General features: G+C 36.1%; 1 protein-coding gene across 1 annotated transcript in view; it reads left to right on the forward strand.

The window, feature by feature from the left end:
- LOC138310072 (diacylglycerol lipase-alpha-like) overlaps window positions 1-20,851 on the forward strand; it is a 74,240-nt gene that overhangs the window by 5,328 nt on the left and 48,061 nt on the right. The window contains exons 2-3 of the mRNA XM_069251241.1: window positions 17,329-17,549; window positions 17,993-18,094. Of these exons, the coding sequence (XP_069107342.1) occupies window positions 17,329-17,549; window positions 17,993-18,094 (323 nt within the window). The remainder of the gene's footprint in view (window positions 1-17,328; window positions 17,550-17,992; window positions 18,095-20,851) is intronic.

Consider the following 20,851-nt stretch of genomic DNA (forward strand, 5'->3'; position numbering starts at 1 on the left):
TGGAAAGTTTGAGCTTCTAATTTTACTTCAAGTTAAAAATACAATAAATAATTAATTGCATCCCGAAAAAATTCTGTGCCACTATATCCTATATGGAATGAAGTACTGATTGCGCATGCACCAAAGGCAAAATAAATTATTTTATAATATTTTTTGTGTTCATTAGACATATATATACACGATTAAACACCAATTCTTGTTCAAATGATGAATATCATTTATGCTCTGTCGGCAGTGGAGCATCTTTAAACAATTGACAAAATAGAAACTTGCTCAAAAACTTTAACATGGAAATATGACAAATTAACAGACTCAAAAACCCCCTAAACAGCCCCAAATTGGTTGTATTATCACGTTCAGCATCCATACACATTAGGAAAATAAAATCATAAACATTTATGTTGACTTAAGCTTAAACAATAGACAAAATAGAAACTAGCTCAAAAAATTTAACATGGAAATTTGACAAATTAACAGACTCAAAAAACCCCTAAAGGGCCCCCAATTGGTTGTATTATCACGTTCAGCATCCATACACATTAGGAAAATAAAATCATAAACATTTATGATGACTTGAGCTTAAACAATTGACGAAACAACTTCCTCAAAAACTTTAACGTGAAATGGGACGCCAACGCTGACGCCGACGCCGAGGTGACAACATTAGCTCCCCCTATTCTTCAAATAGGCAAGCTAAAAATTAATGTACATGATACAGTTGTAAAGATTGAAAGTTATTTCTTAAAAAAATATCTCTCCCAAGTCCCATATTTTTTTTCAAGTGTCATCAACATCAAGGGTGCTTCATTGGGTCAAATATTTATGGATGATTACTATGTCAAGTACATCATACATATTACCGTATTTGCCATAATTAGTGCCCCTCTCCCTATAAGCACCCCTCCCCTTTTTTGGAGAAGAGTTGAAGTTTTATTTATAAACATGCTCATGCCATGGATTTAACAATGTTTTACAACATGTGATGCCAGAAATGTATCCCATATTACATGAACTTGCGAGTCTTTTAAATGTGAATCACGACACGATAATATGTACATGTATACATGTTTACTGTAACACATTAATCTACCATGAGTACAGAAAGATTTAAAATATGATTGACTTTTTTCATCCACAACTTACATTTTGGTTCAGGCTATTCTGAAACACAGGTGAATCTGCTTTAACCTGTTAATTTGTCGAAATTTTTTTGCACATGTTTTGATGTTCACGGGTGCAGATCCAGATGTGTATTGTATGGGTAAAAGTCCTAAGATAAAGATTGAATATCCTTTTGACGGCCGGCAGGATTCGAACTTGACTCAATTTTGATAGTAGGTTATAACAAATGCCATCTATGAAAGCTGTTTGTATCTAGATTTCGGTTTGATGCCATTTTCATGATGGATAACAAACAGTACACACTAAAAACAAGCAAAAACAGTCACCGGAAGTCCCCTAAAGGTCACCACGCACGGGTCATGGGAGGCAGAAACCTGCACGTGGGACTTGTTTTTTTTGTTGTTTTTTTTGAAATCGGTGCTATTTTCCCCTTCCTTGTCCCTTTCTCTCTATTTTCTCTTACTTTGATATCTCTTCTATCGTTTAAGACCTTCTGGATGTCTGTATATTGATAATTCAGCTCACAACAACAGGTTTCCGAGCACACACTAAAATCCGTATTTCAGACCTCAATTTTTTACTTATTTGGGCATGTTCAAAGGTGATTTGTGACATCACTAATGCAATGACCGAATCGATATTGACATGCTATATAGGAGTGAACATCTCCTTTTCAAAAAACTAGTATTTAGTTTTCAACGGTCTCAGTGAGGCTCCAGAAGGGTGCATGAAATCGGGCAAATGAATAATTACGCATAAATACGTTACGGACGTCTAAAGGATATACAGTAAAGAATGTTTTTAACTACACTCAAGAAGAAGTGATTGCGTTACTTTACTAATTAGATTGAATACAGAATATTAGGAAACTTTCCAGGGATCAATCTAGCTCTGATTTATTACCGTTTATGGGTAAATTTCCCCTCAAGGAATGAATTCCCCTCAGGCCTAAAATTCCCCTAAAGATTTAAAACTTAAGCTTCCCCATTTGAAGCTAAAAAAATGACCGGTTTTGTAACACAATTTCCCCTGTGACTTGCTTTTCATTAATTTTTTATACTTTTGCTTGCAAATTTCCTCATACTTATCATATAGCTACTGCATATTTTATAATAAACTCAAATTTTTCATTATTAATTAAGCTTAAAATTTTACTTTATTAAATCTAAAAATAAAATTAGTTGTTTTACAGTACTTTTTCGTCAAAATGAATATAATTATGAACATAAATAAGAAGATTCAATTCCCCTATATTTTGCCAAACCTTTCCCCTATTTTGAAAAAAGGGTAGTTTCCCCCAAAACCTAGATTGATCCCTGCTTTCAAGAATGTTTTTCCAGACATGTATCAATTTAAGTATTGCTTCATAAAATCAACTAGCCTTGTTTGATATCTGATGGACAAAAGAAGGATTTAGGATTCAACTTAATAAGCTTACATGGCTTTAGAGTCATATCACGTCAAAGCTGAATATGCATCTGCCGTATATACATGTATCAATAATTCATGAAACTACCATGTATACCATATATTGACAACTACTAGTACACTACTCATTGTTTAGATAAGTATACAAGCTATTCCATTGGAGTTACCCAACAATCCTAACAGCCTCGTGCATGTGAGGATTCCATTGTTAACACTTATTTTTAAAGTAGGCAATAAACATAGTTCCATATTCGTCAAAGAACATCCATCAAAACTTCCACCAAAGCATGGCATGTAGAAGATAGACTTAATGACCTTTTAAAAACCTAGAGACTAAATAAAAAGCACAAACCTAGTAAAGTCATAAATGGTTGCATTACTGGTATGTACTGAAAACTTTCAAATTGCAAGCAAATGTAAAGACTATTATTGTCAGTTCGTTGAAGGTAGAGGAAAGAACCAAACGGTTTCCTTTCAAGCAAGAAGAAAGTTGCTAAAGCAGAAAATTAAGAAAAAACAATCAAATTTACAAAAAAACGGAAAGAATTGCAATTTGGAAGATGGAATGGTTGCAATAACTAAGGTGACTACACAGTCCAATGACATTAAGGGGACATGTTGAGGAATGATTACCTTATAAAGGTTACAGTCACCACTTTTCTTTTTATGGCAGAGCTTGTACTTCTAAGGTGTTAATCCAATGAAATATAGATCAGAAACAAAAGTACAAAACTCAGCAAAGCAATTACTATAGACATCATGTATATATTCTGTGACACATGCTTCAATCATGATCAAGTTCTAAGTGGTCCTGGCTTTATTTTCAGTTGAAGAAATGAATTCATTAGTACTTCCAACTTTTACTGACAAAATACAATAAGTGTTGGTATCGGCTGTGACTTATCACCTAACGTCGCGGCTCAGTAGCTACCATGATAGGTGAGAGACCCAATACAGCAATCAGACAATTATGTAATCTCACCATCTCGGCTATGATTGGTTGGGATAGCTCCGTGTGCGTGGCTATGTTAGGAAGAACAATCTTTCAAGAGAGAGTAACATTCAGAAAATAGCAACAACATACAACACTGCCACATTTTTAGCTCGCCTATTCGAAGAATAGGGGGAGCTAATGTTGTCACCCTGGCGTCGGCGTCAGCGTTGGCGTCCCATTTCACGTTAAAGTTTTTGAGCAAGTTTCTGTTTGGTCAATTGTTTAAGCTTAAGTCATCATAAATGTTTATGATTTTATTTTCCTAATGTGTATGGATGCTGAACGTGATAATACAACCAATTGGGGGCCCTTTAGGGTTTTTTTGAGTCTGTTAATTTGTCATATTTCCATGTTAAAGTTTTTGAGCAAGTTTCTATTTTGTCTATTGTTTAAGCTTAAGTCATCATAAATGTTTATGATTTTATTTTCCTAATGTGTATGGATGTTGAATGGATAATACAACCAATTTGGGGCCCTTTAGGGGGTATTTGAGTCTGTTAATTTGTCATATTTCCATGTTAAAGTTTTTGAGCAAGTTTCTATTTTGTCAATTGTTTAAGCATAAGTCATCATAAATGTTTATGATTTTATTTTCCTAATGTGTATGGATGCTGAACATGATAATACAATCAATTTGGGGTCCTTTAGGTTTTTTTTGAGTCTGTTAATTTGTCACATTTCCATGTTTAAATAGTAAATACTTGGACATCAACTTCTTCTGAATAGGCGAGCTTTGCTGTTCTCCAACAGCTCTTGTTTTAATCAGTATCATCAAAGATATCACCGCTATATAAGTCTCAATCACAACAATCTTTTCCATAGTTAATAAATTTACACATATCCACAACTTTCCAACAGTTTACGAAGAAATAAATCTTTGATTTCTATGATAGCATTTGTTACTGGGAGTGAAGTTGTACGTTAGTGGTGGTTTTTCCTGTAATCCGTGTCTCATGAGTCGAAATCCTATTCCGCTACATTAAATCAGTAGACTGGTATTTATATAACAAACTAATACCTCGCTGCAACAAGGTTGCTCTGAACTACGGACAGTCCAGGGTTTTTGACATATCTTCCTCGTCAGAGCTACGATTCCGTCCCTTATTTACCATGGTGTTGCAAAACATCGAGCATTAAAAATGATACAATTCACGTGTGTCATGTAAATTTGCAATTCAATTCAACAATATCCAACATTTCTAAAATAAACTGATTATCCTTTCACCCACCTTCATGTCTAAATTACGTTTGTAAGCTTGCACTTTTCGACTCGCATCTCCGACACGGTTCACTTGGCCGCCATGATGCTTCTCATTACTTTACCATACTTTGAATAACCTACAAACAACTTTTTACTATGAAAGATGATTTCACAAATTTTTTAACCCGAGTTTGAAAAATTATTTTGAGTATAATCCAGATAATACTGGTATTTATTAAGTTTCACAATGTTTATTCTTCATAACATTTTACCTGTTGATTATTACATTTCATCATGGTTTCCGGTAAATCAAACATTGCAGTGTATTTGAACAGAATTATGTGTGTGTTGTATTCGCATTGGATTTTGCCACATATAGTTGACGAAAAATTATAATCGACAGATTTGTTATTTGAACATTCAGTCGCCGCGATAGCCAATGAGAGATCCTGTTACTTATGGCGCTGGGTACTTCACAGCATCGTACACCTGCTGTGTGACCTACTGAACCAGTGAGCGAGCGATTACATCAGTGACACCCCCAACACCTGTTGTATTTTTACAGTAATAAGTGATGGGTAATGTAATCGTCTTCCCTCCATCTACTGAGATGTATAATCATTCATAAAGAATAGAATTAATGATTTCAAGTGTGTTCTGCTGAAAAGTTGAGACTGCTCTTTTAATGCTAGTAGTATATGTATCTTTTTTTGAATTTTCAAATAGTCTTGCTTTTGCAGATACATGTATTTGTTTTACATTAGGTGAAGATGAGAAATATTAGAAAAACCAAAACAATTTGTTGTACTTTTATAATTTACTGGGTGTTACGGATCTCTGGTTTGATCAGGGTATGCAATATGCAATGGTGTCTGCATTGGTGGCTTTGTCAGGAAATAACAGAAAAATGAAATTGGAGCTTAAAAAAGGGGGGGGGGCGCTTTTTGGGTCAAACACGGTAGTTGTGTTCCGATTAATCAAATTATATATAATTAGCTGAAATGTTGTAGAAAACATGTTGTAACCAAACGCTTAAAAATTTGTGTGTGTTTTCGCTCATATCATTTTAAGTATCAAGCGTCTAAACGAATTGAAGAGCGCATCCATAGTAATGTAAAAATGTAACAGGGTGCAGGGTTTACATCAAATTTCATACCTGCTTCTGCCAGGGATTGAACTCGGGACCTCTGGATTACCAGTCTGACGCTCAACCGAGAAGTTCTCTCTAGCCGAGAGGTATATTGCGGCTAGTATTACCCAGGGTTACATACACTTTCAGAGGTCTATGATCTTATTTGTGAAAACGTAAGGGACCTGAGAACATAGCAACATGTGTAGAAGAAAGTTTGTACGATTTTCCTGGAAAATATACATGGTCTTAAGTGGGATCAAAGCAAAATATAATCGATTTTAATCGATCATCAATTGATTACACAAAACTGATGATCGATCATAAAATTGCAACCAATTCCAAACACTAGAATACGGTATGTATATTATGGTTCTTGGAATTTTTGAATGGTTTACCAAGTCATTTAAAGGTCAAGGTCACTGTTACTAAAAAAAAAAATCACATCTGTGTGATATATCAAACTCAATTTTGATTGAAATCTAGCTTTCTAGGTCCAAGATCAAAGACAAAGATTACGCCTTCTTGAGTGAAAAGAATCGAATAGAATTACTGTTACAATTTAGTAACAGTAATAAAATAAACGCAAGACATAAATTGCATTGCCTCGGGCTTACCTTCATGGGAAGCTTCCTTTTGGAATGTGCTCTCTTAGAACAAGATTGAAAGTCAAAGGCCAAGGTCAATCTACTTTTCATCTAATGAATTATTTTCTTTTTGGCTGACTAGAATAAAAGTTTATTGTCAGCTGCTTTAGAGAATCTAGTGATTGCTTGGGATTATATTGCATTAAAATCACCTATTGGAGAAAAGAATGTCAGAAGAAATCAGAAAGTTTTAAGAATTAGTCAAAGTGAGAAATATGGTGAGTGATTGTTTGCAATATCTCCTTCTTCCTTACAACCTAGTTTACCATTATCTTAATTGATGATCAAATTCATATCCTCTGATTGTTTTAGTTATTAGAGGTATATACTCAAAAATATTTTTTCATACACACCAGTTTTGTAGTCTATGTACCTTGATCCACAGAACTCTATCTCTAAGCATTGTGTATATATACCAGATGTTGAAATGCTTTTCTATGTAAGGAATTCCTGCAATTTGTTTATGGTTATGTGTTGTAGTGTATAATTAATTGGACTGACACTGCTGAATGAGACGCTGCCCAGTTGAGGTGCAATCCGACTAGATATATAAACACTTGCTAATTATAGTAGTTACATTGTGATTTGTTTATTAAACAATTGCAATATCATTCTTGTTAAGAACATTTTTTAGTTATACAGTTTTAATAGAGTATAAAGCATCATATTGAAAATGCATATTAAAGCAAAAACTAATTAAAGAGAAAATGCAGTACGTGCATTATTGCAAGCATCAAGATATTATTTAAAGCAATATTTTGACTATTGCATATTTACCTGATATGGAAATATTTCTGGAATAATACATTATAACATTATGAGGACCGAGGTGAGCTTATGGGATACAGCGGTGCCCGGCGTCCGTCAACAATCGACTTCTCCATAACCGCTGGTCGGATTTCAACAAAATTTGACTGGTAGCATCCTTATGGGCTTCTAACTGAAAATTGTACAAATGATGGGGCTGACCCCCCAGGGGCCTGAGGGACCTGGCCAAAAGGGGTCAATTTGATTATTTCAATATACATGTAAACGACTTCTTCTCTGAAACCAAGCATGGGATAGCACCCATAATGCAATCATGCAATGGTAGCATCCTTATAGGGTGGGGATTCAAAATTGCACAAAATGATGGGGCTGACCCCAAGGGCCTGAGGGCGTGGTCAAAAGGGGTCAATGTGGCTATTTTCATATAAACGACTTTTCTCTGAAACCAAGCATGGGATAGCACCCATAATGCAATGGTAGTATGACAGTTGAAAAATGAGAATTAAAGTATCATCAGAAGAGTTCAGAGAAAGCAATAAAGTAATTAGTTAACAATAGTGAAAGGACCAGGACACACACAGAGATAGGTTTCAAAGGAGAGAGAGTGTGGGAGTAAGGATGGAAGACTCACAGAGGACAATGGTGTGTGGAAGCATGGTCAATTTAGTTAAAGCCATTGATGGTTTCAAACAAGGTCCAGAGACAGCATATGGTCACCTAAGACTTCAAAAGGATAGATGTAGACCCGCCTCCAGATAGATAAACTAGCCAATAGAAATAGTAGATTTTGTCAGAGTAAAAGTAGAAGTTTAGTCATGTAGCATATAAGGGATAGGAGAGAAATAAAAGAGAGAGAATTGAAGTGAGAGACATAAGTTGAAGGTTAAGATTGAGAAGTTGTGGTCAGAATTGGACAGAGAATTATAGAGTATCCAGAGTTTGAATAAAAGGAAGTGGAACCAACTAAGTGTTGAGTGTGTATCTCAAGTAAGGACAGCAACAACGACACCCCAAAGCAAATGGTGATATGCCCCCAAAATAAACGGTGATATGTGGTGGAGACATCCGGCTACCAGGGTGGTAACATCTTCACCCTGGTAAAAGAAGAAAGAAATGGCATCAAAAGACTTTCCATCTTTGGAAAAATACGATGGGGACAGCTGTGCAAAGATATGGCTAGCAAAGTTTGAGAAAATTAGTAAGCTTAGGAAGTGGAAGGATGAGGAAAAAGTCCTTCAATTGTCCTTGCTACTTAAGGGCAAGGCGGAACAATGGTTATTTTCTCAACCTACTGAGGTACAGGAAAACCTGGAACATCTGATTGGGAATTTTTCAAGCCGATTTTTCCCTAGTGAATTGGAAAGGCCAAGCCGAGTTGGAGAATTCCTTAAATCTAGGCAAGAGGGGAGAGACGTTAAGGACTATGTAGAGAGTGTTAAGATAAAGGGACTAGAATTAGGTAGAAGTGAGAATGAAATTTTTGATGTGCTCATCAATGGTCTGGACCAACATGTTAAATCATTCGTCCTTGGGAAAGAGGCCAAAAGTGTGGACGACATAATAAAATTTGGAAGTATGTCACAGTCAATTGGACGTGTGGATTCCAGTAGAGAAATGGAAGGAACGATTTCAAACCTCAAAAAGGAATTGCTGCAGTTAAGGGAAGAATGTGAGGCCAGCAAGAGTGAACTCGAGAAGGTTAAAAGTTCACAGGTGATGAGTGTTAGGAGTACACGTGGAAGGCCAAAGGACAGAGATATAAACAGTCAAAGATCATGTCAGCATTGTGGTAAGTACCACCATAATTCAGTTAAATGTTGGTTCCGGGATGCAGAGTGCTTCCATTGTGGGAAAAGGGGGCACATTAAAGCAGTCTGTAGAGCTCTGAAAGTTAAAGGATCTAGAGAAGGGCATAAGGAAAGGAAATAGGGGTGCGCGCCTATCCCTAGGGATGGGCACAAAGATAGGAAACAGGGTATAGTATTGAAATCTTTAGACAGATATCAAGTTCCGGTAAGGCTAGGACATAGAACTTATGAAGCATTGGTAGATACTGGAGCAGAGGGTATATCCTGTATAGACGGTAAGGTATGGAAAGATTCAGGGTTTAGGAAATCTATTGAAGTTGAGAAGTCTAAGTTGAATATTTTGCATTCGGCTAATGGTAGTGACATACAAGTTAAGGGTCAGGTTACGATACCTATTTCTATTGGACATCTAGATATGGTACAAACATTCCAAATTGTAGAGAATTTGAGTTTCCCCTTGATCTTAGGAACAGATTTTTTGAGAACAAATAGAGCTAGAATAGATTGTGGGAATGGATGTTTAGAATTACAGGGTGGGATTGCTATGGTGGCATTCTTGAGGTCACCAGGAACTCACCGCAAATCTAGCGTAGCCAGGTTAGTTTGTAACATTCAAATAGCCCCGCGGTCTATTGCTAGGGTTCCTGTACATGTTAGGACTGGAAAGGGTACCAGTAAGAATGGTTTAAAATTAATTGAACCTACTTCAAGTTTGCCTACTAAGTGCAAGGTAATGGGTGCCAGGACAGTATCAGAGATTCAGGGAAGTAGAGCTATCTATCAAGTTCTGAACCCAACAAATAGCTTTGTAGAACTCAGGGCTGACCAGCCACTTGCTCTGGTCACGTCTTTGAGTCAGGGTGACTTAGTAGGGGAGTTTTCTGAAGATCAGTTATCTACTTCAGTAAACAATGTCACAAGTCCTTCACAGCTGAATACTGAAGCTTCAGATTTTGTTACCAGGGAGAATATAAGTATAGCCAAAGACTTAGGTGTCAGAATAAATACTTCCTCATTGACTGAGAGAGAGAATGACGTTCTGTTAGCCTTTCTAGGAGATAACAGAGACATATTTGCCAAAGATCTATCGGAACTAGGTACATCTAACCTATATTTCCATGAAATAGATACAGGGGATGCCAAGCCTATAAAGCAAAGGTTTTATAGAACCTCGCCACAGGCTAAGTCAGAGATAGAGAGACAAACCAAGGAAATGTTAGGCAATAGAATTATTGAAGAGGCAAACACACCATGGCAAAGTCCAGTGGTATTGGTAAAGAAGGCAAATGGAGAATTCAGATTTGCTGTTGACTATCGCAAAGTTAACCAGGTCACATTGCCTATGAGCTTTCCAATTCCAAGGTTCGAGGATATTTCGGACACGATAGGTCAAGCAAAAGCTCAGTTCTTTTCTAGTTTAGACTTAAAATCAGGATTCTGGCAGATTCCGTTAGAAGAAAGTTCTAAGCAGAAAACAGGGTTTGTTACTCATCAAGGTGTATACCAATTTACGAAACTTCCATTTGGTCTATCGAACTCTCCATCAGCGTTTTCAATGGTTATGTCTGAGGCATTAAGAGATTTGACATACAAGTTTGCCCTCGTCTACATTGACGATATACTTGTGTTTTCTTCAACATTTGAAGATCACTTGAATCATTTAGCTCAGGTATTCCATAGGCTGCGTGAGGCTAATTTACGGCTTCACCCAATGAAATGTCATTTTGCTATGTCACAGGTTAAATACCTTGGCCACATATTTTCAAAGAATGGCATAAGTGTAGACCAAGAGAAAATCAAAGCAGTTTCAGAGTATCCCATTCCTAAGACTGTGCATGATATTAGAGCGTTTCTAGGACTATGCAACTACTATCGTAGGTTTGTTAAGGGATTTGCTGAAATAGTAGCACCTTTGAATGAACTCCTGAAAAAGGATACCAAGTTTCTTTGGTCAGATTCCTGTCAGCAGTCATTTGGTAAAATGAAGCAGTGTTTGACTTCAGCTCCCATTCTTGTATACCCTGATTTCAGCAAGGAATTTATCTTGTACGTTGATGCTTCAACTAAGGCAATAGGCTATGTATTGGGACAGCGAGATGCTGAAGGAAGAGAAAGATGTGTTGCTTATGCTGGGAGAGCTTTGAGAAAAGCAGAGAAAAACTGGGGAATAACAGATTTAGAAGGATTAGCATTAGTAGAAGGTATAAGACATTTTCATGTTTACCTGGCTTCAAAGAAGTTTACTGTGTTTACAGATCATATGGCCATTAAGACTATACAAAATTCAAAGCAGAAGGCTGGCAGAATTGCCAGATGGGCAGTCTTGCTACAAGGGTACAATTTCGTGATAGAACACAAGGCAGGACGTAAACATTCCAATGCAGATGGTTTGTCTAGACGTGATTATCCTGAAAGGTCAAGCCCAGGCCCTAATGACCCTGTTCATGAGGTCATAGTAGCTCCTATACAGAGAAGGGTTGAGTACAGGCTAGACTGGCCAGACTGTATAGCAGGTCATGTTTCAGTGTTGAACAACCAGGGTGAAGGTCATATGCATAGTCAAGAACTGGACAGTTCTAGTAGTAGCACCCCAGTGTCAGACAGAACTCCAGACAATCTAAGGGTGAATCAACTGGAGGATTCAAATTTGTCTCACATCATTAAGTATCTGGAAGATAGAGTTCTTCCTGATGATAGGAATTTAGCACATACAGTTGTCAGAGAGTCTAATGACTTTATTATGGATAATGGTGTTTTGTATCATCTGTACTACCCAAGGGGTAAGGGTCCTAAAAGTGAGAGAGTTATCAAACAGTTGGTAATTCCCGAGTCCATGAGAAATGACATACTACTGGCATATCATGACTCTTTAACAGCAGGTCACCAGGGCATTGAGAGAACATTTCATAGCATCAGGCTAAAATACTATTGGCACAAAATGTTTAGAGATATACAGTATTACTGTAAGTCATGTGAAGTGTGTGCCAGGTCTAAGCGAAATGTGCATCATCAGGATGCACCTCTGAAACCTCTTCCTATAGAAGATGTGTTTGGTAGAATTCATATGGACATTCTAGGCCCTTTGCCTAAAACCACACAAGGTCATAGGTACATTCTACTGATCGTAGATTCTTTTTCAAAGTGGTGCGAGGCATTTCCACTAGTGTCATATGAGGCTACAGAGGTAGCGAGGATTTTGTATAATGAGTTCATTTGCAGATATGGAGCTCCTAGAGCTATTCTCACAGACAGAGGACAGAACTTCATGTCACAGCTAATCAAGGAACTGTGTCATATGTTTCAAATCACAAAGTTGAATACATCTTCTTACCATCCTCAGACAAATGCAACCTGTGAGCGTATGAATGACTCTATTGCTACTACACTGAGAGCATTTTGCAATGAAAAGCAGAATAATTGGCATGAGATACTACCAAGTATTATGCTGAGTTATAGGGCAGCTCCATCTACACAATCTTCTCAGTTTTCTCCTTATTTCCTCTTGTTTGGTCGTGAGTGCTGCTTACCTATTGATACAGCATTGACTCCTAATCCTAGTATTTCCAAGACAGCACAGGACCATATTACCAAGGTAATGTGCAACCAGGAAATATTATACAAATATTTCATGGGTTACTGTGCTCTAGTTCATAATATTTAACCCGAGGTGATGGTAATCAACAAATGTTATATTGCACGAGGCCAAAGGCCGAGTGCAATATAACATTTGTTGATTACCATCACCGAGGGGTAAATATTATGAACTAGAGCACAGTAACCATGGAATATTTGTTTTATTACATAATCACCAGTTTTTCAGTTGAATATTTTTTTTTATAAAACGAATACGACAATCACTTAACAAAATCACCAACACCGTACCGTACGGGAAAAAAACTTAATATCCTATTGAAGATTGACGTATAGCCCACGTACGTCACGTAGTAACTCCGATTTGGATGTCTTATTGTCTGTTTTCACATTATTAGACCTGCTTGCAGCCTTTTGATCTAATACATTCATCGTGTCCGTCCTTTACTCGGTACAGTAAACGTTTACATGACGTGCTTAATTCGAAATCTATAAATCCAGCGCGAAATTGAGCGTGAACCTTTGTGACGTCATAATAACGTAACTCACTGTTAATATACAGAGATATTGCAAAGGAGAATATACAAAAGGCACAAAAGAAATATAAAAGTCAACATGACAAGAAATCCAAAAACCCAGGCTTTGTGGTAGGCCAAAGAGTATGGTTACATTGTAAGAAAGTACCAGTGGGTTTGTCGGCTAAGCTTTGTCAGAAGTGGGTAGGACCTTACTACATCACTATGGCCTTTGACAATCACAGGTATAGGCTCAGAGAATGTAAGACAAACAAAGTAGTGAAATCTCTCATACATGCCAATAGAATGAAACTTTACACTGGCCCAGAACTCAGACCTACCAACCCCCTCCCATGACACATGGTGTTGAAACTGATCAGAACCCAGAACTAATTGAAGAGCAGGATGCAATACCCTGCACAGTTGAGACTGATCACAACTCAGAACCCATAAATGATACGAATGATACCAATTCACAACCAAAAGAAAGAGAGGAATGGCTCACAGTAGATAAAATTCTGTGTTGCAAACCTAGCAAGGGTGTCAAGTGGTATAGAGTAAAGTGGGTAGAAAAGAAGGAAACTTCATGGGTGAATGGAGAGGTAATACCTGAACATTTGATTCGAGAATTTCACATTAGCAGAACTCTCCAAGGTCGTAGCAAGAAAAAGAGTAGGTTCCCTTCCAAAGCTGTTGTTAGTATTAATAGCTAGTAATTAGTAATGAGTAGTGAAGATACGATGAAAACACTTGCTATAGGCAGTGTACATGTAGGTCATAATTAACTTTTATATAAAGGAAAAGCTTCTCGATAGACTTCAGTCCTTTTCTTTTCTGATTGAGTATTGTAAACTTATCTTTTTGGTAGATCATTTTATGTTTTCTGGTCTAGTCGACAGTAAATTAGGCCGCACTATTAGGAACTTTGGTATTATTTTTTTTTTTTACTAGGAACATGTAAATATTTGCTAAGAATATAGTTTATGGTCCATAAAGAAAAGATTACGACAGTTAGAAACCTTTGAGCAATACTTATCAAGTATTAAAAACTGTGTTTAACATGAAAACCTTCTCTAAGATTTATCCTAGCTAGGAAATGTACAGAGAAATTGAGGGAAAATACAGAAATCCTCATTCTTACTGAGAAATAGATACTTACATGGTACATGTAAAAGAGGCAAAAGCTTTAAGAAAAGAGTGGAGAAGGATAAGTTACTACAGTTATTGTTTCATGGTAGTTGAAGTCTGGGAAAGAGTTAAGACAAGTAGGAGTTTTGCGACTGCTAGAATAAGAAGCTAACCAGTCTTGATAGTGTAATTGGCATTTCAGACTGGCATGTTATTCAGTTTTCATTAGGCGATAATCATATGCCTCAATATTGAGAGGAGGTCGAGTTACGATTTCAGTAACATTTGACATGTTTTTGGATTTATCATTGGAAGCCTACTTTGTGAATTGTTTGACATGGAACCTACATTTATATGTGAAATATGTTGGTATCTACATTGATAATATGTGACTTTTGTTTTGAAAGACAGTGAATTCTAATGGATTATATGGACACAATATATGATGGAATTAATCACTGCAGCCCAGCGGTGATGGAAAAAGAGTTTGAGATGTTTGGAGATTAACGGACAATTATTTTTTTTTCTCCCACTCATCTCAATCTTTTAAGAAATAATATCTATTTGTGAGTAATGAATTTGATCATAATGTTGTTTGCATGATATGTATTTTGCATGTTGGTAGATAGATACAGTGTATATCATTATAATCATTGATGTAGTATTGAATGTTAGAAAAAATATATATTGGTTAGTATGAAAGTTTGTGGAACAAACTTAAGGGAGAGGAGGCAAGTATGACAGTTGAAAAATGAGAATTAAAGTATCATCAGAAGAGTTCAGAGAAAGCAATAAAGTAATTAGTTAACAATAGTGAAAGGACCAGGACACACACAGAGATAGGTTTCAAAGGAGAGAGAGTGTGGGAGTAAGGATGGAAGACTCACAGAGGACAATGGTGTGTGGAAGCATGGTCAATTTAGTTAAAGCCATTGATGGTTTCAAACAAGGTCCAGAGACAGCATATGGTCACCTAAGACTTCAAAAGGATAGATGTAGACCCGCCTCCAGATAGATAAACTAGCCAATAGAAATAGTAGATTTTGTCAGAGTAAAAGTAGAAGTTTAATCATGTAGCATATAAGGGATAGGAGAGAAATAAAAGAGAGAGAATTGAAGTGAGAGACATAAGTTGAAGGTTAAGATTGAGAAGTTGTGGTCAGAATTGGACAGAGAATTATAGAGTATCCAGAGTTTGAATAAAAGGAAGTGGAACCAACTAAGTGTTGAGTGTGTATCTCAAGTAAGGACAGCAACAACGACACCCTAAAGCAAATGGTGATATGCCCCCAAAATAAACGGTGATAGTAGCATCTTTATAGGGTGGGGATTCAAAATTGTACAAATGATGGGGCTGACCCCCGGGGGCCTGAGGGGCTGTCTATATTCTTGTAGTCAGAAACATATGTAAACATTTCTACATAAGCTGTGCATACCAAGGCTTACATGACACAAAGGACAAAGGTGATATATTTTGTCTACAGGATATCAGAGCTCAAATGAAATCTACCAGAGAATGCCATGTATAGTGCCATGCCCACCAAATTTTTCCGGGATGCAATTAATTATTTTTTGTAATTTTAATGTGAAGTAAATTAGAAACCAAACTTTCCAATGGTGGTAATGGTGTAAAATAAGTCACTTTTGTAAGTGAAGAAAACCACTAAATCGTCTGCTCCTGTTTTTGATAGCGAACAAAATACCATTTGTCAGCGATGGAGCATCTTTAAAGGTGTTACTAAAATGGTAGACTAGATACAGGTCTTTTAGTTTATTAGTTTGTTGCTGAAAGTTGGTTTGATTATTTTTATCTCTAGACTAGTCCAATTTTAGCCTAAATTCGAAATGAGTGGAAGATAACTGATAATCTAGCAATAAATTTTATCTGAGAAAGTATAACACGTGTGATCTGGGGGCCCGTCTACTAAAGATATGTAATACAGAGGCTGTTGATGATAAAGATTAAGAAGGATTAATATAAATGAAATATATATAACTTATTTGCTCTTTTAAAGGCCCAATATCCGCATCTTTCTTATTTTTTTCATGATTTAGGAGAATGTTGAAAAAAAATCCTGTTGTAAATCATGCAGAGACAGGACTAAATCGAAGTCAAGATGAGCGACTATGATTCGGAATACTTTGATAAAAAATCAAATAAATATTAAACATCGCTAGGTGGGTCCCACTTAGTCAAACAAGCCGAAGTTAGCCGACATTGTAACGTCGTTGCCGAGAACGTCATGTGACTACCGTTACTACGTAACGTCTGTCCGAACTCTTCCGAAAACGGGTCATGAACTTTCCGACTTCCGTTCGGTAATAATCGTAACTTCTATGGCGACCAGTTTAAAATGAAGGCATGTTTACATGTATCGACTTTCAGCAACTGCTGTACTAAAGTTATTAAAAAATCATTACAAATATTCTTTAATATATCTTAATTTCAACTACATCTACAAATACTAACAATATCGGAGTCGAATTTAACTTGAAATTTTGTTGATAGTTACGTATAGTGTGGCTTTAATTATGACATGACAAATTGACAATCAAAATGGTAAGTACATAAAATAACATGTGTAAGTTTTCAAGGTCACTACAAAATTCCAGAAAATTAGAGATATGATGTAAACCAGCAAGTGTCTGTGTTTAAGTTAAATAAATTTAGTTTTATTATATCTTTAATCAAACTTCAAGAATGTTTGATTAAAAGTCAAATTCAGATGTATGCAGAAAAAAATCAAGTCATTTAGGCTGTACACTTTTGATATTAAAGTTCTAAGTAGAAAGGGGTAACAGGTACAGTATATACGCATTATATGGAGTCAAGGTCTACGGAGTGTTATTCTTAGTACATAAAACAATCATCAAATTTACTTTATGATGTGAACAGTTTATTAAATATGAACAATCTAATTCATAAGCTCACTGGACCTTTTGTTAGTTATAAATTTTATCTTCCAAACTTGACAAAATGTTTTGAATTGGTTTTAGGACTGTAATCTTGGGTGTGATAACTGGGAACTACGACTTTGACCTGTACAAAGAATGCAGTGTGGGACTGGTGAATCTAAAATACTACCTGATAGGCTACCTGAGCATGCTGGCCAGCAACATCCTGGTGGAAGGACTGATCTTCTTCGTGAGCATGAGAGGAACCATCCTCAACCCATCGCCCAGGCTATGTATGCAATACCTACTGTACTTCAGGCTTGGTAAGTCAAACACACTACAAAGACAACCTGACCCATGTTGCATAATATTTATTAACTAGTGTTAAAGTTTGTTTTTTCATATGAAAGCTGACTGAAAGTAATGAATCTCTTCATTTGTTTTGACTTTCAGTGTTATAGAATACTATTTTCAATAATATTGTTACTCTTATTTTTCCCCTGACAAGCATCAATAGACCAACCCATTATTATTATGATAATGATAATGTCACATTTGCATGATTTCATTACAAAACTATCAACAGATGACTTTGTAACATGAAATCTATAAAATAGGAATGTTTTGTTTGTGATATTGACCTTGGTACATTATTTGGGTGATGAATGTTTTGATACTGTGATAACATATTGGGGCTATGTCCCTTGGGACTGTGCTCCATGTCTGGTGATTTTGCTGCTCCTGATTTCCTGACATGTATCTGCAGCCATCCTACTGGTGGAGCTAGCCTGGCAGATCCTAGGTGTGATTTGGATGGTCCAGCACTACCATACATGTGGCCCAGTGGTCCCGATGAAGGCTGCATTAGGTGAGCTTCATAGGCAATGCAGTAGTGACGTTGGAACTGATCATTCTCTTATTCATTGGTGTCAATGAAGAACAGTGGCATTTTATTTCCTGTATTGCATTAGTACAATGTTAATTAAGTGATATGAAGAAAAAACGAAAGCTTCCTACCACCCAGGTAAAAGTTTGATTTCTAGGTCCCACATCTCTGATAGCTCTATATAATGTCCATCTGTCTGTCTGTTCATCCACAATTGATTGTCCAAAGTTTGTTTGAGAACTGTTTGGATGAATATTCTCAGCATTACACATGGTTGAAGTCTATTGTATGTAACATATGGAAAAGGAACATATATTAAAAAAAAAAAAAAATGGTCACCAGAACCTCCCTTCAATTATTCTGGTAAACTAATTTATATAAAAAGTTGATAGTCAATGATTGATGGGGCAATGGCTTTCAATCTAAATAAAAATTTATGAGTGATTCAATGCTAAATGATAGCCAATGGTTCTTTGTGCTTAAATGTTATTGAAGTTTAACCCCAAACATGTATTTTACAGATTTAATTATTTTAGGGAATACTTTAGATCCCACATTAGAAAAAATCCAGCAAATTGTCATGGTGACCAGGACATTTACTGAATACAATATGTTGATCTGGAGCACTGATACGGCCTAAAACCTTAGGTTTATCCCTTTGGTGTTCTCAACAGTTTGACATTGAACATAACTACAACTCTACAGGCTTCAATGAATTATTTATTTTTATTTTGAGCTTGTTACTATTGTAAATGAAACATCAAGTTTTGCTAATCTTAATCATATCGTTCCTGTTTTGAGAATATATTTGCTGAGCATCCAACATAATAATTAGGTGTAGCTTTCAATTTCCGTTTGGAAGTTAAAGTTCGGGGAGTGCTTGGTAGCATGATAATTGAATTTTCAAGATGAAATTGTGGTCCATGGTAAGAAGAAATATTTGATTTGTAGAATGGACTGGTTCCCTAAAAGCAATAAATTTAGAGATATTAATCAAGAGATGGAACATGGATGAACACCAAACTCAATATGTAGGAGAAATGCCATCACAGATTTAACAACCGCTTATTTTAATCTTCCTACTCTCATTTTCTTAATTAATTTTCAACCTGGCATTTCCTGACATACATGTCTTTTTGGTTACTAGGTAGAAACTAAGATGTAGTTTATTTGATAAAGTTTTATCTGTCCCACTCCTTCCTTAGAGCCCAAGTATTTAATTCTGTTTGAACTTTTATTTGATTGCTAGCTCTTGGTTGTATGTGACAGGTCTGTGTACACTGTGTGTGTGAGTGGATCATATTGGTGCTAAGGGCATGCAACCTTAATTGTTAGAATCATCAGGTATCAGTAGTTCATTCTAATTGTTATTTAAATGCCTACTACAAATGAAGGCAATTACACATTTCCTTTTCAATTGGTATAATAAGTCTAATGTCCTATATGTTATCCCTGAATAACTCGTGTTGTATCTCTGTATTATTTTCATTCATTGTTCTGGCATGGATTTAAACAAGTTATCAGTTTTACCGTTATATGGAATTTGTAGATTTTATTAATAGTATGTTACATACTGTAACTTCTGTATGGTAGCAAGTCTTATAAAGCTCATTTAGAAAAAAATAACCACCTGGAAGATTTTTATGTTAACAGGAAAAGTATTTTATGTTATTAGTTTCTATGTATGTTATAAACAAAAATTAAACATAATATGGACAGCTAGCTTATCTGGAAGTTATTATATTTAGGTCAGCCAATATAGTCATGAGATCTTAATTTAGATATTTATAGATATCAGTTTACATTTATGTGGCTTGGTGATTTCTTTGTCTCTTCCCAATCTGAAGAACTGTATGGTACTCAGACAAACTGTAGAAGTTAGAGATAGCCACATGTTTGGTTATTAGTCTTGGACTCTAGAACATTGGTATAGAGATAGTGTATATGTTATTGACATTATGAGATTACATGCTACCTACTTGGTGGTCAGCCCCAGAGATAATGGGTACTGGTGGCTGGGGAAGCAATACTTAGGGCTAAAGCACTGCCAGATGATCTCATTAGACACAACATGTTATATCCATAAAGTCCAATACACAATATTCGCTACACTTTGAAGGGTATAAAATAAAGAGCTTGGTAACCAGTTATTTCTTGTGGAATAAGCAGAATATTGCAGATGGATAAAATCTTTGTCTGCTATTCTTTTAATTTGCCAAGTTTTATTTGTCTGTGGAAAGCGGCTGTATGGGATTTTTCACTTTACTGGCAGTTAGATGGCTTTTATAGTTTTTGGCTATGCTGCATATTTCTAGGCCAAGTGTTAATACTGGCAAAGTTTTCTCTGTCTCATGGGAATAACCCATATTGAATTCTTTATTGATCTTTCCTGGAAAGTTGATTATGTGTGTAGTTGTCACATAGCATAGGACAGAGACATGACCTAAGGTTAAACGATTTGGCGAGGAAACCACTTACTGTCTACCCATGTGTCAAAATTGGCCTGATTACATAGAATTGTAGGATAAGTCGGAATTATAACTTTGATAAAAGTAATAAAGTTTTCATCTGCAGAAAAGAATTGATGGTTTCAAACAAGGTCCAGAGACAGCATATGGTCACCTAACACTTCAAAAGGATAGATGTAGACCCGCCTCCAGATAGATAAACTAGCCAATAGAAATAGTAGATTTTGTCAGAGTAAAAGTAGAAGTTTAATCATGTAGCATATAAGGGATA

The sequence above is a fragment of the Argopecten irradians genome, chromosome 1 (genome assembly GCF_041381155.1).
Source record: "Argopecten irradians isolate NY chromosome 1, Ai_NY, whole genome shotgun sequence".
Taxonomy (NCBI): domain Eukaryota; kingdom Metazoa; phylum Mollusca; class Bivalvia; order Pectinida; family Pectinidae; genus Argopecten; species Argopecten irradians.